This window comes from Pleurodeles waltl, chromosome 10 (assembly GCF_031143425.1).
Source record: "Pleurodeles waltl isolate 20211129_DDA chromosome 10, aPleWal1.hap1.20221129, whole genome shotgun sequence".
NCBI lineage: Eukaryota > Metazoa > Chordata > Amphibia > Caudata > Salamandridae > Pleurodeles > Pleurodeles waltl.
Window position 1 is genome coordinate 66,578,210 of NC_090449.1, and position 21,437 is coordinate 66,599,646.

At 45.2% G+C, this 21,437-nt stretch overlaps 1 protein-coding gene across 1 annotated transcript in view; it reads left to right on the forward strand.

Annotated features, from left to right (window-relative positions):
* Positions 1–21,437, forward strand: part of PALB2 (partner and localizer of BRCA2) — a 152,461-nt gene that overhangs the window by 7,263 nt on the left and 123,761 nt on the right. Inside the window, exons 2-4 of the mRNA XM_069209683.1 lie at positions 7,660–7,850; positions 8,796–8,855; positions 12,584–12,683. Of these exons, the coding sequence (XP_069065784.1) occupies positions 7,803–7,850; positions 8,796–8,855; positions 12,584–12,683 (208 nt within the window). The 5' untranslated portion in view covers positions 7,660–7,802. The remainder of the gene's footprint in view (positions 1–7,659; positions 7,851–8,795; positions 8,856–12,583; positions 12,684–21,437) is intronic.

Genomic DNA, 21,437 nt, shown 5'->3' on the forward strand with positions numbered 1-21,437 from the left:
CTCAGCCTTTCTGCCTTAAAATTCAAAACAAAGTTTAAAAAACCCTACAATGGGTATCAGATCTCCAGTGAAACTTGCTGGATGTACAACGGATGGCTCTAGAATAGCTCCAGAAAAATTCCTAAACTTCACATCCCACCCTTTTTTGGTTTACGATAGGATGATCCAGAATCTGCCACAATGTTGATATGAACGCACCCAATTATTACATCACATGTGGGTTTTTTCCTAATACCATCTACTAATCCTAACACATCCTAATCGGTTCATAATATGCATTGTCCTCCTCCTGTTCTGAAGCTTCGGAATCTTCAATACATTTGTTTATGGACGGATTCCATTTCCTGCGACACGCTTTTGCAAAATGGCATACAGTACCCCAATGTGAGCATTGTTGTTTCCTTGCAGGGCAATTCTTGTGATATGCTAGATGATCTTTGTCCCGCATCTATAACATGCTCTGTCATTAGTTTTTTTTGTTTTGTAACCCTTTATTCATGTTCGGCTGAGAACTAGAACCAATTTGTGACTTATTTCAATTTATCCCTTTAGAGTTTGTATTGTCTTTTCCTTTTGGTATTGTTCCTTTAATAATTCTAATTGTTTCTTTCATATCCTGTTTGTTCAACGCTGCTTCAGCACAGCACCACATTTTCACTATGTAAATTGCCTCTTAAAGAGAAAAGTCTCTGTTGGCCCAGAGTCGTACTTGAACTTGTGGATTATTTGTACACATGACGGTTTAATTTCTCATCAATTCATCATGAAGCTTCCCAAATCTACATGGAATAGGTAATTTTGATAACTCTGCAACAAAATCAGTTGATTCGGGTGTTCCTTGACTGCGTTGAAAAAAATTAAATCTGTCAACTGATACGCGTACAGATGGTGATAAATACTGGTCAAGATCTTCTGAGGTATGTTTTAATACATCTGTATCGTCGCTGGCTCTAGTTTTCTTTCTCATCTGTTCATATGACTGTAAACCCTCTGGTCTCAATGTGTGCAATAATATTTTTTTCTTATTTTTGACTGATAATTCTTCTCCATTGACTTCTAAAGTTGCAATATATTTTAAGAAATAAGTCTTCCATCCACGCCATTTAATAGGTGGCTCTCAAGGACATAAAAAAATGGTTGTGGTGGTGGAATTTGAAGATTGTGCGTACTTGTTGTGTTATTCTGGATACTTGATATTATACTTAAATGATGTATGGATCACCATATGCACAATGTTTTATTATTTGCCTTCCATTTAGTTCTGTTGTCACAGGTGTGCGAATCACCGTATCCGTAAATGTAAGTGCAAGTTATTTGAAAAGACGTGCGGATCTCTGTGTCCGTACAGTAACAATAATACTTTAAGATTGGTGTGCGGTCACCGTGTTCACAATGTGTACTATTTATAGAGGCGTGCGAATAACAGTATCCGCTTTGCAAGCGTGTACAATTGTAACTCGTGAAAGGGTATGGCTGCCTTCGCCATGTACAGCTATAACATGGCGGTTTCCCCTTTTAATTCAAGGGTGTGCGGATCACCATGTAAATAGTGCTTCCAATATGGATGCATGTTAATTTTACTACGCAGTATTAGGCGCGTGACGAATGGATGTTTCCTCGTGTATGGTTGTATCGCTCACTGTTTCTGATCCGTTCTGTTTCCTCTCTTCTGAATATGATGCGCCTCAAATTGGGTAAAGTGATATTAAGTTACTTAGGTAATAAATCACACAGAGGATTTTTTAATCTGCACTCCGCTACGCTGTAGTATGTAAATTTGCAGTATCTGAAGTGGCATTTTTTACTTCCGTGCCGCTCAATAAATTTGAATGCGAAAGCGGCTTGACGCCTGGTGTAAGTTTGGACCAATCACTTTGCCATGTGTAAGGAAGACATTTAGGCAAGACTTACTATTCCCTTTTATTTTGGGCCCGACCTGGACAGCAATCATCCACTTCCTGCCTCTCTGTCCCTTCTCTTGCCTAACCGTCCCGCTTGGAATCCCACCAGCATGCCATGATGCACTAAGACATAAAATGTCAGGGCGAGGCAGGCAGAGTGGTGTTAACAGCCACTCCTGCACTCACTTTATAATTTTCCCTTACCGTCAAGATCATGCAGTTCTAGAGTGTGCTGGAATTGGGAAAAAAACATTACACAGGCTCTCCACCATTCCCAAATAAAAATACCGGCCATCTGTTCACGTTTTAAGTTCTGTAAAGTTCCGGACGTGATACTCCAGTTGAACTTTATATGAGATCGTCTGTATTCATATTTAACACGGTGTTTCTGTTTTTGTTTAAATATCAGCCAGTGGTCATTAAGTCAGCTGTAGAACACATTTTAAAGCGTTGTCATCTTACATTTACTAATTAAAGTATTCACTGATATGGGGGAAATTACGGATTTCTGTGTTTTTTTTGGTACCTGCAGGGACATAAAATACAGATCATGCTGGTATAAAACCGGGTATGTGGCAACCCTTTCTTGGATCCCATAAATTGGGGGTCAGGGTGTGGCAGCTGACAAGAGGGAGTCGCTAGAGGCGAAGTCATGAAAGCCAGAGTCTGACAGTCAACTTAAACATTTATTTTTTAAAAGATCTGATGTAAAGAAATTTGCAACAAGGCAAGTCATGACAATAAGGGGGTCATTCTGACCCTGGCGGTCATGGACCGCCAGGGCCAACGACCGCGGGAGCACCGCCAACAGGCTGGCGGTGCTCCCATGGCATTCTGACCGCGGCGGTACAGCCGCGGTCAGATACGGGAAACCAGCGGTGTACCGCCGGTTTCCCGCTGCCCAAGGGGATCCTCCAATGGCGGCGCTGCAAGCAGCGCCGCCATGGGGATTCCGACCCCCTTACCGCCAGCCTTGTTCTGGCGGTTTTGACCGCCTGAACCTGGCTGGCGGTAACGGGTGTCGTGGGGCCCCTGGGGGCCCCACCAAGATTTTCAGTGTCTGCCACGCAGACACTGAAAATCGCGACGGGTGCAACTGCACCCGTCGCACCCCTTCCACTCCGCCGGCTCCATTCGGAGCCGGCATCCTCATGGAAGGGGGTTTCCCGCTGGGCTGGCGGGCGGCCTTCTGGCGGTCGCCCGCCAGCCCAGCGGGAAACTCAGAATTACCGCGGCGGTCTTTTGACCGCGCAGCGGTATTCTGCCGGCTGGACTTTGGCGGGCGGCGGAGCAGAATGACCCCCTAAATCTGTTGTGGTTTATTTAATTGGTCACATAGAGGCTGCAGCCTTATGTCATTTTGCTGTTGTCCCACAGGACAGTCATGGGAGCCTTCTCACCTGCTGAGAGCACCATCCAAAATCTCACTAAATGACTCTGGTCTTGAACAATTTTTTTTTTCTCACACTGATTACCCAATCCAAACATCATTGCACATGCCCCATTTTGTGGCTTTCATAGGCCATCCAAACACATTTGTTTCAACCATCAACACCACAGAGTATTGTCCTAAGCTCACCTACAAATGGCCATCCTCGCAGTAGAGGTGAGAGAGAACCTACTCAGCACCAATAGTATGGCAGAGTGCTACCAAATCAACAGCACGGTCTCTTACCACACTTACTTTTATCTATGTGTTTCTATGGTGTATATGTAACAAAAACATTAAACACATTACTTTTACAGCATTGTACCACACGTGGATTCTGTACGTCATGCCTGTGAAGTTTAAAGAGTCTTCTGTGCTGCTATGGTATATTACAACGTTGAGTTGTGATTGTGGGTATGGCTAATGCTGAATTTAGTGATTTCTGGATGGACCTGCATGTAAATGTAAAATGTAAATGTAAATTTTGCACTTGTATAGTGCACTACTCACCCGTTAGGGTCTCAAGGCGCTGTACTCATACCGCTATGGAACCCCTCCTGGCTTTTCCCTGTGAGGTGCCCACTCCTGGGCAGAAGCCAGGCATCCAAGCGCTGTTGGGGCCGTTGTGGAGATTAAGCAAGCTATTGCCCAGAGTTGCAGAGTGGGACCCATTAATTAGATTAGGCACCGAGGCGAGAATTATCTGGTCCAAGGGAATTGAGCCCAAGACCTGCCGAAGCGGGACTTGAACCCTGGTCTTGAGCCAGATGTCTGCTTCAGGGTCTGCCACTCTAACCATTGTGCCACACTTCTCCACGTGACCGATGGAATCTTGGTGTGCTTGTAAACATTGTGTTACAGTGACAGCCACTATTTACAAACTTTATGGCTGTACACTTCTGCAGTCAGAGCACTGAAAAAGAAGAAGAAAGAATAATAGTACTCAAAAAAGGAAGTAGGGAGAAGAAACAGGAGTGGTAGAAGATGCCCCCAGGATAAGGTGTGTATGTAAGATCGCATGTTAACAAAATGCAACACTCAGTGTTCTGCTATTTGCATAGCTCGATATCATAGTTTTTATGGCCCCAAAGTGTTTAGTGTTTCCTTTTCTGCTTTTGGAGGCAGTACTCATAGGAGGAGTAGAGTACCTGCAGGAAGCTGCAGTGACAGAAGTGATATATCCATAAAGGAGAAGTGCACAGGTGTGAAGAATGTGCAGGTGGGGGCCCTCGTGTGCCGGAGCAGTCCCTAAAATAATTGAGCAGGGTCACATCTTATAAAAGACTCCTGCCATGGCTGAGAGGGCCCTATTTTACGGAGGTGATCAGTTTACTCTCCGACTGAGTCCCTGAAGTGCTTGTAGCAGCTTCCTGGTGTGTCTCAAGGTATCTGGGTAATTTGAGAGGTCCTGTGAAATATCAGTGGAATCGAGGACTGTAGACATGTCCTGCCATAAACACGGGTTCCAACAGTGACCTGGAAGGCATAGAATCATTAAGGGGTGCCTAGCCATCAAAGACAGGGTTTTATGAGTGACTAAGACCTAGTGCGTTTTGGGTTGTGGAGAGAAGGTATGCCCTGGGCCACTTTGTGTTCCTGTCACAGGCCTCAAAAAATCATAAAAATGTTACCAGGCCTGGAGGTCTGGTGGCTTGAATAATCTACTCGATCCAACTGTAATGTACTGTAATGTACTTGACTCATAAACTGTTCTGAAATTGTGTGATCCTAGGCAAATATTTTATTTTACAGAGTTACCTTTTCCTTCATTATTAGGAGTGGGCGGTGAACTTCGCTCTGCTTGCGGAGATTGCAGTATTTCCTGCTCCGCTTAGAGCACTGAGTTTTGAAAAACTCTGCAGAGCGGAGTTTTTTTCTTCGTTCACACTTACCTATGTTAAGTTGGTGAGCGAGGAAAATCTTACTCCATACAACCTCCCAGCGAGATTTCTCTACGCAGGCAGTCACGGATAGTTGCTACTGCTTGCGTTGAGAAGCTCCTGCTCAAGTAGAAAATCTACCCAAGCGGCAGAAAAGAAGCAGCGCCCTCTTGCTCTGCGCATTGTGCCGCTCGTGCTGATTTTTTAGTATGGGACAAACACCCGGAGCTGAAAATCAGCCCGACCTAACGCATTCCACCGCTTGCAGAGTTTCTTGGCCACTACGCGGAGTTCTGCATAGTGGAACTCAGGAAACTCCATCCTCGCGTATTCGTTGTCTCGTGTGAGAGCACTTTCAAATATGTGAGTTCAGCATTTCTGCTGTGCAAACAGCTCTTTTGTTTGATTTAATAGACTATACTTTTGCTTCACGTAAAATAAGAGTCTAGCCGTCATATGGGCACGCGTGACCCCTGACTTGCCTCTTTGTGCACTAATAGAATTGTCTTGAGCAGGCCTCGAAAAATCATAAAAATATTACTATACATGCATGTCGAGTAACTTGAATAATCTACTCGACATGACTGTAATGTACTTGACCCAGAAAGGGGTCTCAAATTGTGTGATCCCAGGCAAATATTGTATTTTACAGTCGCCCTTTTCTTCATTTTCACATATGAGTGCACTTACAAATATAGGAGTTAAGCATTTCTGCTGTGGAAAAAAAAAAAAATCCTCTTTTTTGTTTGATTAAATACACTAAACATTTGCTCCATATATAATAAATCTAGCCCACATATAGGGTACACACGAGCCTTGCATGACTTGCCTCTTAGTTTAATAATAGCTTTGCCATCATGGCAGGAGTGTTTCTCAGTTTATGTTTAAACACTCACTTTTAATAAATATATTACTAAAGCATGATGTCGTAGCGCACTGTCACTTACAGACAGTACATTTCCAAGAAATGTCCAGAAACCTTCTCACTAACTTGCAGCTTCACTGATAAAACTATATAGTGCATTAACAATAATTTGTGAAAATTAGGTTTCAGAAAACATTTATCATTTACACATCACCATGTAAAGTGTTCTCTGAACTCTGCTGTCACAAGGAAATGTATTTGCATTGCAAGAAGACAAACTGACTTTTGACCTCTGTCTCTGAACACAAACACAAAGCAAATGTGACAAGAATAAGATTTAAAGGCATCTTAATTGCTAATTCAGTTTTTGACTGAACAGAACACCTGTTCTTTGTCCACTCCCAAAAGGGTCAAGTGGAATCTAAAAATAGCTCTTCCTCATAAAACTCGCTAATGGGAGTGGTCGAGTAGATTCTTCAGCCCTGTTGAGGGCGGGGCAGGAATGTTTCTTAGTTCATGTTTAAAAACAAATATCTAATAAATATGTTACTCAAGCATGATGTGGTTGCTACTGGTAATTAGACAGCACATTTTCCAGAAATGGCCACAAGCTTTCCTGCTGACATTCTAAACAATAATTTGTGGAAATTGGGTTTGAGCAAACATATTTATCATTTGCACATCATCAAGTAAAATGTTCTGATTTGTTTTCATCTTGTTACAATAATTGTTTCCATTGCACAGAAGTACAAAAAAATGTGCTTTCCTAACTACTGAAATATATTTGTACAGTTCATTTGCAAGCTATTTAAATGTTGTGGGTTAAAAATAAAAGCTTAAATCCCACAGTCTTCCATTTCACACTCCCCAGGCAGTTCACTTTCTAAAATCCTATAACTTTGCGGTCAGAGAAAGTAAGGTAAACGCCAACCTCCATGGTAAAATAAGCAGCAAATTGTAAGAAGACATGCTCTGATATTTGACCTCTGTCTTTGAATGCAGAGCAACTGTGACAAATGGAACAAGAAAACAACAAGGTTTAAAGGCATCTTTATTGCTTATTCACTGTCTGAGTGCACAGAACCCCTGTTTGCCAGATTGCCAGAACGAGCCAGCAGACCTTGAAAGTAGCTTACCCTGATAAAATCTGACTCGCCATATCGAGCAGATAAGTAGATTTCTCATGGCCTGTTTCCTGCCTATGGGCCACCCAAGATGTCTTGGTGTCTGTTAGTGACTTGTGTGATAAATTAGTAAGTGACCGGGAGCATCTTAGGTTATTACAGAACTAGTTCCTGGTGTACCAAAGCATTTTTTGCAGTGCTCAGCAGTAACTGTTATGACCATGTGTGGTTAGGTTTGACATTGATCGTGGTACAGTGACTAATATGGCTGCTGATTGATGAAAGGTCTGGAAAGTGTCAGGAAAACCTCCAGAAGTGGGAAAACTACTGGGGGTCCCAGGTGACCCTAACCGAAATTTACAAACTGAGAAATAAGTATGAATGGAATTTCACTGGTGGAGTCTTACTTTGAGGTTTAGTGTAATTCAGTTATTTTTAATTCTGCTTTCCTCCTTCACAGATGCTCCTCGACAGACCATTTCATTTTTAACTGGCAATGCTTCTCCTGGGAGATGGATTTGGTGTACAAGGACCTCTGTATCTGAAGGTCACCAACTTGCATGAGAACAATTGCCCTCTGAATATTGGAGGGCACAACTAACTATGGATGAACCAATGGGTAAAACGCTAACAAGGGAAGAAAGAGAAAAGGTAAGGTGCTAATTAGTGAGTCCCAAATCTTTCCAGAGAAATTGGTTTGTCAACAAATCAGACTTCAAGTATCTTACAGATCAATCCGGGGTAGACAGAATTGATCTCCGCATTTCCTGCAGGACATCAGACTAGATTCCAGATACTCCACAGAGCTGCTATCAGTAAGCTTGAATGTGATTTTCAGGTGTGGGGATTTCACTTACAGTCCTTGCACAGATTTTGTGTGTTGCAAGTATGATTGCTGCTGACTGTCTATACTTCTTTATCCTCTGCCCATCTGTGTGGAGGACAAGAGTTGTGGGGCAGATTACCTGATTACATTTGTCCCATTGATTAGTTGGTGTAAGACACACATTGGTCATAGTAGCCTGCAATCCTTGCAAGGTCAGTAACCCCATATATCTGTAGTGCATATACACAGCAAATCTAGGGTAAAAGTACTATATAAAACCATGAAAGGATAACTTAAAAACAAAAGAAATACTACATGTGGAGTAATGTAGAAAGTCAGGATCACCATAAGTATTCTAATACCCAGGAGTCAGCAATACCAAGGTAGAAACCAACAACGTACTCACACCTCCAATTGAGAAATCGGGACCCTACTTCATGTTTCAAAAACACAAGTAGCAAAATAGACTTCCCAACCATAAATCATTGATTGCCATCACCCAAAGTAAAGTAGCATAGATCTCTGACAAAGAAGTCGTGTATGGAGTCTACAGTGTATTTGCAAAAAAATTGGGGCTTATCCTTCAGTTACCATAGAAATCGGCAATGGATACTTCCTCCAAACCGAGCAATCTCAATCAAGCCTCTCATTCAAGAAGTCTGCTATAGTGAAACGTGTACATACTAGTCACTTCTCAGGGAGCAACCGGGAGAGACACCATTTATCTCCCATATAGAAAACTAAAAGAAAATCCCGTTTTCTTTTTACAGGTTAAAGAGAAGCTGGCTTCCCTTAAAAAGGAATATCATCAAACATTTCGCCGGCTGCAGGTATGTAAGACTTTTCAGGGTGCTAAGAGCTCCTTTTCCTCCTGTAATATCACTTTGAATTGTGGAAATGTGATTAGCAAAAATCTAAAATAACTTGTATCTCTCTTGTTGGTGATTTGCAAAAGATGCCAAAGTAAACCCCCTATGGCCTGGAGCAGGGCCATACCACTGTGACGGAAACTGTCCTCAGGAGGCAGGCTGTGATTTTTGTGCCCCACTGCTCAGTCGCAGTTTAGGCACATGCTTGATATGTTGACTAAATTTATGGCCCTAGACCCAGTTACACAAGGGAGAAGAGATGATTCCATTTCAGAGAGTTTAGTTTAATAAGGTCAGAAAGTGGTGTGACAAAGAGGTGCACTGGTCATGGCATGGGCGTTGTACATCAGAAAATGTGCTGTGTTTATGGGAAATAGTCTGTGTCTAGGTATAGGATAAAACTGAATATGCTAAAAATAGATTTTTGAAAGTGCTCATGCAAGGAGTCAGCAAAAGGCCAATATGTATCGGGATGGTCGAAGGATTCGAAGTGCACTAACTGAGGGGTCCGGTTTAGTCCCTAATTCTTCAGACTTGATCTTCACTGCATGCCACCTATATTTTTTCTGCATTTTATATCTACTTTCTTTCTCCAGATGTGTCAGCTTGGTTGTGTGCATCTCAATAGCAGGGAGATAACAGGAAACAGGTGTTTTGTGAGTTAAATACCATGCGGTCTTAGGATGTTTGATGTAGGAATAATTTGCAAGCTTTTGCCTGGCCGTTCACCGAAGGTTATACCCCAAAAGTTTGGATCCCTTTTCGTGGGCCAAGAAGTGGAACGTGGACCCCTGAACAGGGCTCTACGTCAGGGAAATGAGGTCATAGCATAAGAAGCAGCTCTGGCTAGGGGTAAAGCAGAATGGGTCTTAGCAGCTGGGATTAGCACTGAGTTTCCTTGTCCAGGGTGCTTCTTCAACCCCTCTCTATTGTAGCCTACCAGACTCACCCAACTTCACTCTATGCACTTTTGTAACTTTGTGGTGTAGTAATAATGAATTGCTGCCCCGACATTACCACAAGGGATAAATAACATCAGGAGTGGAAAATGATATGTTATACAGAGCAAGCTCAGTGTAAGATGGCTGGCACACTAAAGTGTCCTAAGTTTCTACTATGTCCAGAACTGTACGACTTGCCTGCATTAAGGAGGTTGTCCAGCTCAATATGTGTAAAGAGTAACAGCAAGTGTGAAGTTTGCACTATGTTGTACATTAGAGGAGCTTCACAGAAGGCACTAAGGCAGTTATTTAGAATTTGGCGGATTGGTTTCTCTGCCACGAATGAGGTGAAAACATGCAGGGTGTCCAGGCTATTAGATGGTCTTTGTTATAGTTTGTTTTTCAAAAATAAACTTTCGCTTTGTGATTTTGTTTTTAAAAAGTGCTGAGCAGCTGAATCAAACATGGCAGTCACTCGGAAAACATAGTGCCTTCAGACTACTCAGTGGCTCCTCTGAAGGCACGTAAGTCTCCACCAGGTAGGCAAGAGCTGCAGACATGGTGGGCTGTAGGTCACCCAGGCAATAGACTACATGCCTCCACTGCCATGCTGGAACAGAGTACAACATGTCAGACTCTAAATGGACCCCAAAGTGGGTAGTTAAAGCAAAGGAGATGAAAGTCCTTGCAACTGGCAGTCTAAACGAGTCTTGGGAAAGTCACAGAACAATCTGGTATCTGCTGTCATTTTGCAGATGGTTTTCTTAGCTGAGTATGTAATTTGAATTGTTTGGGTTTTCCAGGCTGAATTTCATATAGGGGTCCCTGGTCGTCGTTAGCTGTCAAGTAAGACCTCTGTGAATGTTTTCTCTGGAAGCAGGTTTCCTAGAGAGGGTGGTCAGGGGTAGGCAGCATGAAAAGGAAGCCGCCTAGAGGAGAAGCTTGTAATATAGCTCTGGCTTTATAACATCCTTCACCATTCTCTCCAAACCTGGAGAACTCTATTCATCCCAGTCAGGAATGGCAAGTGACTTGCTGAATGCTTTCTTGGCCATGCAGTCCTGCTTCATGTCGTTTCTTGCAGCCTTTTTAATGCTGCAGTGAGTACTAGCAGGACTTTTTCAGCTAATGCAGAGTATCTTTCCTGCTGCTACTATTGAGCAGCTGCCAGTACCATCTACAGTGTCCTGAATGGAAATGCGTGGACAGCTGGTAATGTGTTCCACTGTCACCTTTTGAGAAGAAATACAGGCTTATAACATATGGGAATGTTAAGATCTCCTATTGGTCATTTCACACGATTCTCTTCAGACTCCTGTAATACTCTCTGAGTTGGTAACGTTCATTGTTTACTCTTGCCCTTGATAGTACAGTTAGCTGGCACTAATCCCTTCCATGCATGCATGGATGGAGGGGCAACACGCAGGAATAGAGGTCAGTGACTGGTAGGGCTTATGACTGATGAGGATGACTAGAAGACAAAAAACGTCCTGTTCGTTGCTGGTCAAACCTATGCTTGTCGGTGTTAGAACTTGTTGTGCACATATATGTTATTGTTTTAATTAACCGTGAACATGTTGCGGCCTCAAGTTTTCAATTGTGTTTTAAAAATGTACTGTATTATGTCATTGATGGCCCTTCCTGTGATGTCCTATTTGGCGAGAGTCCTATGATGTCCTGTAACGCTGCCTCTATGCCGTTATTGAGGCAGCATCACTTCTGAATAAACACAGCTCGTTTCTGAGTGGTACCTGTTTGAGAATTGATGCTTCTGGGCTTTGATTTTTGTGGCATTGTGTAGCTGATTGCTTTGGGTTTGACAGGGAATATGTGGTTGCAACAAAGAGTGTATTAAATGCCCAGAGTGACATTTCTGTGCTTGGGAGATATGGAGTGGCAAAGTATTCTTCTATTCTCACCTTCATTCTTGCTAGAATCTGGTCCCGTAGCTGAAGCCAGTTTAGGGAAATTGTCTTGCAAAATGATATTGTTCAAATTTTATTAAGACTTCAGCTTTGGTACATGTACGAAAGTCTGAATTGTAGGATTTGATATTCTCAATGGCATGAAATGTAACGTGTTGATTACCTGTAGTGTGGAAGCTTGGATTACTGTATTTCATAGTTGGTGCTCTCTCTAATTTAGTGGTTAATGAGGAACTCTCACGTAAAAATTGAACGCAGTCTTTCCCTTATCCAGATGCCATCCATGTATATTTTGAGATAACTGAACGAGGGTCAATGTAATTCAACTTGTCATTGAGTACAGTCAAAGTATGGTTGACGGGTGAGGTTAGACTTAAGCAATGAAAGCAACTAGCCTTTATGTTTTGATCTCCAAAGCACTTTTTCGTACTTTTTACTGTGAGAAAGTTTGTGTTGATTTAATGTCCAATATACAGTGAGTTGTAGCAATTGTTGTGGATGTGTAGTTCTAATTAATTAAATTAAACATTGTGATTTATGGACAAAGATGTCTATCATCTAGACATTTAGAAATTAACTTTGTTAATCAGAGATGGAATTGAGTAGAATCAATTCTTGATTTCCAGCATAGACTTTAGTGGGACAAATCCAAATCCAAATATAATGCCACTGCTCGCTTCTCTCCTACTTCCTCCTATTTGTCCCTGCATACGTTCGGAGGTGGAAGGCTTATTTCGAAGTCGAACTTGCAGCGTGAAATATCACTTTTGTTGCGAGCTACACTGATGGTTGGTTGTATTCTTTTTTAATTGTTTTTACACAGAGATCACAAAAAGCAGAGCGGGTTAAAACACACGTAAAGAAAACAATAGAGGAGCAAAATCGTATCCTCAGCCAACCGGAAGCTGGAATGGGGCTCACAGGTAGGTTTTCAGATATTGTCTAATGGAGGATGTAACAAACAATTCATCCATGTCCCATTAGGGTCCACAGGCATGCTGTCAAATTGTGGAAGCAGCCACGTAAAAGATAAAATGCTGCAGACAGACCAAAAGCCCATGGACATTCCAAAGTCTACCTTGTTGGCAGCAATAGCCACAATATTGACTTTAGCTCCTAATCTCTCTGACAAGGATACAGTTTGTTGATAATGGAGTATATAGTACCCGTTCAGAACAGACCCTTACCAGCCACAGATCGTCACTAATCACAGACTGCTGAAATATGTTTTCTAGACAGAGCTCTCTGACATGATTTAATCAGAAAGTCTGGAGTTCTTTCTGAGTTTTATTGAAAATAAATTAAAATTAATATGCTAGGAGAATATGCCTATTGATATCTGAAAATGCATAGGTTTACAAATGTGTCTGCCTTTTTGTACTGTTACCTGGAGGGGGCATAAAATATTAGTCAACACTTCATTTAACAAGCATTGGCCAAGTCTTGGCAAGGGCGCAATTTTTAATACAAACATTTTTATATATAGTTCCCTTATACAAAAACATTCAGAAAACGGTTAACGCATATAAAAATAGAGTGGACCAACAATCCAGGTATTTTAGTTCTACCACTAAAGTGGACTTTTTTTCAGGGGGCTATGCACACATAAACAGTGAAAATACTTCACTCACAGTGCAAGACAGCCAGTGTATGTACCGGGCTGAAACTTTGTGCCATATTGAATACCATGGTGGCTGGAAGCGAAATGTGGATTACCTCTTAAACAGACCACTGGATAAAGGGGGTTGACTGAAAGCCCCTGGTTGTGTATATTTTTATTATGATTGGTTTGGAAATTATCAGGCTGGGTGTAGGAAGTTGGCTCTGTATGTGCTATTTCAAAGTAAGGAATAGCATGCACAGAGTCCAAGGGTTCCCCTTAGAGGTAAAATAGTGGTAAAAATAGATAATACTAATGCTCTATTTCGTGGTAGTGTGGTCGAGCAGTAGGCTTATCCAAGGAGTAGTGTTAAGCATTTGTTGTACATACACATAGACAATAAATGAGGTACACACACTCAGAGACAAATCCAGCCAATAGGTTTTGTTATAGAAAAATATCTTTTCTTAGTTTATTTTAAGAACCACAGGTTCAAATTTAACATGTAATATCTTGTTTGAAAGGTATTGCAGGTAAGTACATTAGGAACTTTGAATCATTTCAATTGCATGTATACTTTTCAAGTTATTCACAAATAGCTGTTTTAAAAGTGGACACTTAGTGCAATTTTCACAGTTCCTGGGGGAGGTAAGTTTTTGTTAGTTTTACCAGGTAAGTAAGACACTTACAGGGTTCAGTTCTTGGTCCAAGGTAGCCCACCGTTGGGGGTTCAGAGCAACCCCAAAGTTACCACACCAGCAGCTCAGGGCCGGTCAGGTGCAGAGTTCAAAGTGGTGCCCAAAACGCATAGGCTATAATGGAGAGAAGGGGGTGCCCCGTTTCCGGTCTGCTTGCAGGTAAGTACCCGCGTCTTCGGAGGGCAGACCAGGGGGGTTTTGTAGGGCACCGGGGGGGACACAAGCCCACACAGAAATTTCACCCTCAGCAGCGCGGGGGCGGCCGGGTGCAGTGTAGAAACAAGCGTCGGGTTCGCAATGTTAGTCTATGAGAGATCAACGGATCTCTTCAGCGCTGCAGGCAGGCAAGGGGGGGCTTCCTCGGGGAAACCTCCACTTGGGCAAGGGAGAGGGACTCCTGGGGGTCACTTCTCCAGTGAAAGTCCGGTCCTTCAGGTCCTGGGGGCTGCGGGTGCAGGGTCTTTTCCAGGCGTCGGGACTTAGGTTTCAGAGAGTCGCGGTCAGGGGAAGCCTCGGGATTCCCTCTGCAGGCGGCGCTGTGGGGGCTCAGGGGGGACAGGTTTTGGTACTCACAGTCGGAGAGTAGTCCGGGGGTCCTCCCTGAGGTGTTGGTTCTCCACCAGCCGAGTCGGGGTCGCCGGGTGCAGTGTTGCAAGTCTCACGCTTCTTGCGGGGAGTTGCAGGGTTCTTTAAAGCTGCTTCTGGAAACAAAGTTGCAGTCTTTTTGGAGCAGGTCCGCTGTCCTCGGGAGTTTCTTGTCTTTTTCGAAGCAGGGCAGTCCTCAGAGGATTCAGAGGTCGCTGGTCCCTTGGAAGGCGTCGCTGGAGCAGAGTTCTTTGGAAGGCAGGAGACAGGCCGGTGAGTTTCTGGAGCCAAGGCAGTTGTTGTCTTCTGGTCTTCCTCTGCAGGGGTTTTCAGCTGGGCAGTCCTTCTTCTTGTTGTTGCAGGAATCTAATTTTCTAGGGTTCAGGGTAGCCCTTAAATACTAAATTTAAGGGCGTGTTTAGGTCTGGGGGGTTAGTAGCCAATGGCTACTAGCCCTGAGGGTGGGTACACCCTCTTTGTGTCTCCTCCCAAGGGGAGGGGGTCACAATCCTAACCCTATTGGGGGAATCCTCCATCTGCAAGATGGAGGATTTCTAAAAGTTAGTCACCTCAGCTCAGGACACCTTAGGGGCTGTCCTGACTGGCCAGTGACTCCTCCTTGTTATTCTCATTATTTTCTCCGGCCTTGCCGCCAAAAGTGGGGGCCGGGCCGGAGGGGGCGGGCAACTCCACTAGCTGGAGTGTCCTGCGGTGCTGTGACAAAGGGGTGAGCCTTTGAGGCTCACCGCCAGGTGTTACAGCTCCTGCCTGGGGGAGGTGTTAGCATCTCCACCCAGTGCAGGCTTTGTTACTGGCCTCAGAGTGACAAAGGCACTCTCCCCATGGGGCCAGCAACATGTCTCTAGTGTGGCAGGCTGCTGGAACTAGTCAGCCTACACAGATAGTCGGTTAAGTTTCAAGGGGCACCTCTAAGGTGCCCTCTGGGGTGTATTTTGCAATAAAATGTACACTGGCATCAGTGTGCATTTATTGTGCTGAGAAGTTTGATACCAAACTTCCCAGTTTTCAGTGTAGCCATTATGGTGCTGTGGAGTTCGTGTTTGACAGACTCCCAGACCATATACTCTTATGGCTACCCTGCACTTACAATGTCTAAGGTTTTGTTTAGACACTGTAGGGGTACCATGCTCATGCACTGGTACCCTCACCTATGGTATAGTGCACCCTGCCTTAGGGCTGTAAGGCCTGCTAGAGGGGTGTCTTACCTATACTGCATAGGCAGTGAGAGGCTGGCATGGCACCCTGAGGGGAGTGCCATGTCGACTTACTCGTTTTGTCCTCACTAGCACACACAAGCTGGCAAGCAGTGTGTCTGTGCTGAGTGAGAGGTCTCCAGGGTGGCATAAGACATGCTGCAGCCCTTAGAGACCTTCCTTGGCATCAGGCCCTTGGTACTAGAAGTACCAGTTACAAGGGACTTATCTGGATGCCAGGGTCTGCCAATTGTGGATACAAAAGTACAGGTTAGGGAAAGCACACTGGTGCTGGGGCCTGGTTAGCAGGCCTCAGCACACTTTCAATTGTAAACATAGCATCAGCAAAGGCAAAAAGTCAGGGGGCAACCATGCCAAGGAGGCATTTCCTTACACTGGGTGAACCCCTTTCACTGGGCCACTGGGCAGGCAGGAGCTACTGGTCCCATCTGTGGGGGTTTGAAGCTTTTTACTTCCAATATCCCTGAGCTTGACTTAATATGGGTCGTGAGCAACTGGGCCAAGTACACCTCAGCACTTGACTCCCAGTAGTAGCGGATGTCGTGCAATCCAAGGCTTTGGGGTGGGGGGAGGCGGAAGACCATAGATGCAGGGGATGAATACATGCTAACAACTCCAAAATGCATTCAATAGCAGCAGTAAATGATTGCCCGTCAAATACTTGCTTTTTTGAAGGAAAAAAGAGTGTGTGTGTGTGTGTGTTTGTATATATATATTATGTTTGTGTGTATATCACAAAGAAAAATATAGGGCATACAAAAATTATCCACTGAGTACTCCTGAGGTCATTATTCTACAGTGAGGTATGTAGGGCACTGAATCTCACTTTCCTCTTTCTCTTGGTAAGGGTTAGACCCTATTCACAATGGGCAACATTCAGGTTAGGCCACGCTAAAAGTCCAAGGCTTAGTAGCCTCACTCCGACTCTTCTAAAGTTTTAATATCAAAAGAGCTCCAGCACCCACAGTGCTACGAGGCAGAACAAGTTCCCGTGGGTCCTTCAGCCCTATGAACCGTCTTACCCTCTCCTGCTGGGGTGGCTCAACCAGAGTCCTTGGGAGCGTTCCACGTTCTGACGTCATGGACGTCTGCAGTGGCTTCTGGTGGTGAGTAGCAAGCACTCTTTGCTTTGCAGGGGCAGTAGCTGGTTGTTTACAGCTCTCCCTCCGAAGACACGGTAACCTCCTCACACCTAGGGCTATGATCACTCAAGTTCCAATACTTCAGTTGGGGCTCAGTCATTCGCAGGTCACGACGACAGCCTTCCCTTATCAACGAAACCAAGTGATGACCTTTGCTCTTTGCTGCAGCCCCTACTCTTGCATCTGGGGTTGCAGACTTTAACCTGCACATGGCCACAGCCCAATTGTTGCAACAGCTAACTTCACAGCGGCCGCTCTCGTATATCCTGCATCGCCGACTTGAGTCTGCACACGGGTGATGGCCCAATTGGTGCAGCAACTGCTTCTGCACACATTGCTATGGGGGATCCACTCGCCAGAATCTATCACTAGACCTCACTCCCGATAAGTGCTCTCTACTTCCTCACAGGGCACACTGGTCTTGGCAAGCTGGTCGGTATTGGTGCTTCAGGCTCCAGGGCAGATGGTCCTCGATTTCCCTTAATGAAGTCCCCTCACCCAGCTGGGAGACTGGCAGACCATAACTCCCAGTCTTTGTCAAAGGTTAGAAGTCTTGCAGTGCTTCTCTTCCTCTACATACAGCCTGACTGGCTGCTTGGCAATTTTGGGAGCCTCATGCTCCCCTTCTTTTAGTCAATACCCAGTCATAAAAATGTAATTTAGTGTCTTAGTCTTTGAAGTTTGAGCTGGAGGGTGTAGGAGGCTGGACTGGCTTGTAGTGAGTACCAAGGGGTACTTGCACCTTGCACCAGGCCCAGTTATCCCTTATTAGTGTATAGGGTGTCTAGCAGCTTAGGCTGATAGATAATGGTAGCTTAGCAGAGCAGCTCAGGCTGAACTAGGAGACGTGTGAAGCTACTACAGTACCACTTAGTGTCATATGCACAATATCATAAGAAAACACAATACACAGTTATACTAAAAATAAAGGTACTTTATTTTTATGACAATATGCCAAAGTATCTTAGAGTGTACCCTCAGTGAGAGGATAGGAAATATACACAAGATATATATACACAATAGCAAAAATATGCAGTATAGTCTTAGAAAACAGTGCAAACAATGTATAGTTACAATAGGATGCAATGGGGAAACATAGGGATAGGGGCAACACAAACCATATACTCCAGAAGTGGAATGCGAACCACGAATGGACCCCAAACCTATGTGACCTTGTAGAGGGTCGCTGGGACTATCAGAAAATAGTGAGAGTTAGCAAAATAACCCTCCCCAAGACCCTGAAAAGTGAGTGCAAAGTGCACTAAAGTTCCCCTAAGGACAAAAGAGTCGTGTTAGAGGAATAATGCAGGAAAGACACAAACCAGCAATGCAACAACTGTGGATTTCCAATCTGGGGTACCTGTGGAACAAGGGGACCAAGTCCAAAAGTCACAAGTAAGTCGGAGATGGGCAGATGCCCAGGAAATGCCAGCTGCGGGTGCAAAGAAGCTTCGACTGGACAGAAGAAGCTGAGGTTTCTGCAGGAACGAAAAGGGCTAGAGACTTCCCCTTTGGTGGACGGATCCCTCTCGCCTTGGAGAGTCGTGCAGAAGTGTTTTCCCGCCGGAAGGACGCCAACAAGCCTTGCTACACGCAAATCGTGCGTTTGGCGTTTTTGGACGCTGCTGGGGCCCAGGAGGGACCAGGAGGTCGCAAATTGGACCTGCAGAGAGAGGGGACGTCGAGCAAGACAAAGAGCCCTCACTGAAGCAGGTAGCACCCGGAGAAGTGCCAGAAACAGGCACTACGAGGATGCGTGAAACGGTGCTCGCCGAAGTTGCACAAAGGAGTCCCACGTCGCCGGAGACCAACTTAGAAAGTCGTGCAATGCAGGTTAGAGTGCCGTGGACCCAGGCTTGGCTGTGCACAAAGGATTTCCGCCGGAAGTGCACAGGGGCCGGAGTAGCTGCAAAGTCGCGGTTCCCAGCAATGCAGCCCAGCGAGGTGAGGCAAGGACTTACCTCCACCAAACTTGGGCTGAAGAGTCACTGGACTGTGGGGGTCACTTGGACAGAGTCGCTGGATTCGAGGGACCTCGCTCGTCGTGCTGAGAGGAGACCCAAGGGACCGGTGATGCAGCTTTTTGGTGCCTGCGGTTGCAGGGGGAAGATTCCGTCGACCCACAGGAGATTTCTTCGGAGCTTCTGGTGCAGAGAGGAGGCAGGCTACCCCCACAGCATGCACAAGCAGGAAAACAGTCGAGAAGGCGGCAGGATCAGCGTTACAGAGTTGCAGTAGTCGTCTTTGCTACTATGTTGCAGGTTTGCAGGCTTCCAGCGCGGTCAGCGGTCGATTCCTTATCAGAAGGTGAAGAGAGAGATGCAGAGGAACTCGGCTGAGCTCACGCATTCGTTATCTGAAGTTTCCCCAGAGACAGAGACCCTAAATAGCCAGAAAAGAGGGTTTGGCTACCTAGGAGAGAGGAAAGGCTACTAACACCTGAAGGAGCCTATCAGCAGGAGTCTCTGACGTCACCTGGTGGCACTGGCCACTCAGAGCAGTCCAGTGTGCCAGCAGCACCTCTGTTTCCAAGATGGCAGAGGTCTGGAGCACACTGGAGGAGCTCTGGACACCTCCCAGGGGAGGTGCAGGTCAGGGGAGTGGTCACTCCCCTTTCCTTTGTCCAGTTTCGCGCCAGAGCAGGGGCTAAGGGGTCCCTGAACCGGTGTAGACTGGCTTATGCAGAATTGGGCACATCTGTGCCCAACAAAGCATTTCCAGAGGCTGGGGGAGGCTACTCCTCCCCTGCCTTCACACCATTTTCCAAAGGGAGAGGGTGTCACACCCTCTCTCAGAGGAAGTTCTTTGTTCTGCCATCCTGGGCCAGGCCTGGCTGGACCCCAGGAGGGCAGCTGCCTGTCTGAGGGGTTGGCAGCAGCAGCAGCTGCAGTGAAACCCCAGGAAGGGCAGTCTGGCAGTACCAGGGTCTGTGCTACAGACCACTGGGATCATGGAATTGTACCAAAAATGCCAGGATGGCATAGAGGGGGCAATTCCATGATCATAGACATGTTACATGGCCATATTCGGAGTTACCATGGTGAAGCTACATATAGGTAGTGACCTATATGTAGTGCACGCGTGTAATGGTGTCCCCGCACTCACAAAGTTCAGTGAATTGGCTCTGAACAATGTGGGGGCACCTTGGCTAGTGCCAGGGTGCCCTCACACTAAGTAACTTTGCACCTAACCTTTACCAGCTAAAGGTTAGACATATAGGTGACTTATAAGTTACTTAAGTGCAGTGTAAAATGGCTGTGAAATAACGTGGACGTTATTTCACTCAGGCTGCAGTGGCAGGCCTGTGTAAGAATTGTCAGAGCTCCCTATGGGTGGCAAAAGAAATGCTGCAGCCCATAGGGATCTCCTGGAACCCCAATACCCTGGGTACCTCAGTACCATATACTAGGGAATTATAAGGGTGTTCCAGTAAGCCAATGTGAATTGGTAAAATTGGTCACTAGCCTGTTAGTGACAATTTAAAAGTAATGAGAGAGCATAACCACTGAGGTTCTGGTTAGCAGAGCCTCAGTGAGACAGTTAGGCACCATACAGGGAACATACACATGCACACCTATGAGCACTGGGGCCCTGTGTGACAGGGTCCCAGTGACACATACATATAGGCCACAAACCTATGAGCACTGGGGTCCTGACCAACAGGATCCCAGTGACACATAACAACCATACTGAAAACATGGTGTTTTCACTATGAGCACTGAGGCCTGGCTATCAGGATCCCAGTGAGACAGTGAAAACAGTGACAAACACCCTGACATACACTCACAAACAGGCCAAAAGTGGGGGTAACAAGGCTAGAAAGAGGCTACCTTCTCACAGAGGGTCTGCTTTCTTTTGAAGTGCCCACTCATCTATCCTGCCCTTCCTCCAGATATTACTCAGTCACAGCAGGAGCGACTCCAAAGGTCATAGCCCCACAAGGTGGGCCAGGGGAGTGATTAGAGGTTCACACCTGGATGTCAGCTACAGTGATATGTCTATAGATGGGTTATCAAAGGTCCCAAAACATACACCTTATGATTCTCTGATCCGCCCCCAAATCCTTTCTAAGATGAGCGTTGGCCCCTTTACAGTGACCTTTCTTGAATCAAAGAGCACCCTTTGAAGTTTACTGACAACCTGGCTCTTCCTTACTCCAGTGTGTGTATCCCACCCAGCTCTCAGGAATGTATCAATCCATAAATCTGGATAGAAGGATTTCTCTACTTCCCCATGCTCTTCAAGTGAGTCCTGGGTCTCCCATAATGGAATCCAGGGTCTTCCATATATTGTATCACTTACTGGTACACATACAACCAGCGCATGCATGCAGCCACACACACGGTACACAAAGCTACAGACTATCTTAATGTAGGCCATGGGTGAGTTAAGCACTCAGCAGCTGAACTTTACATGA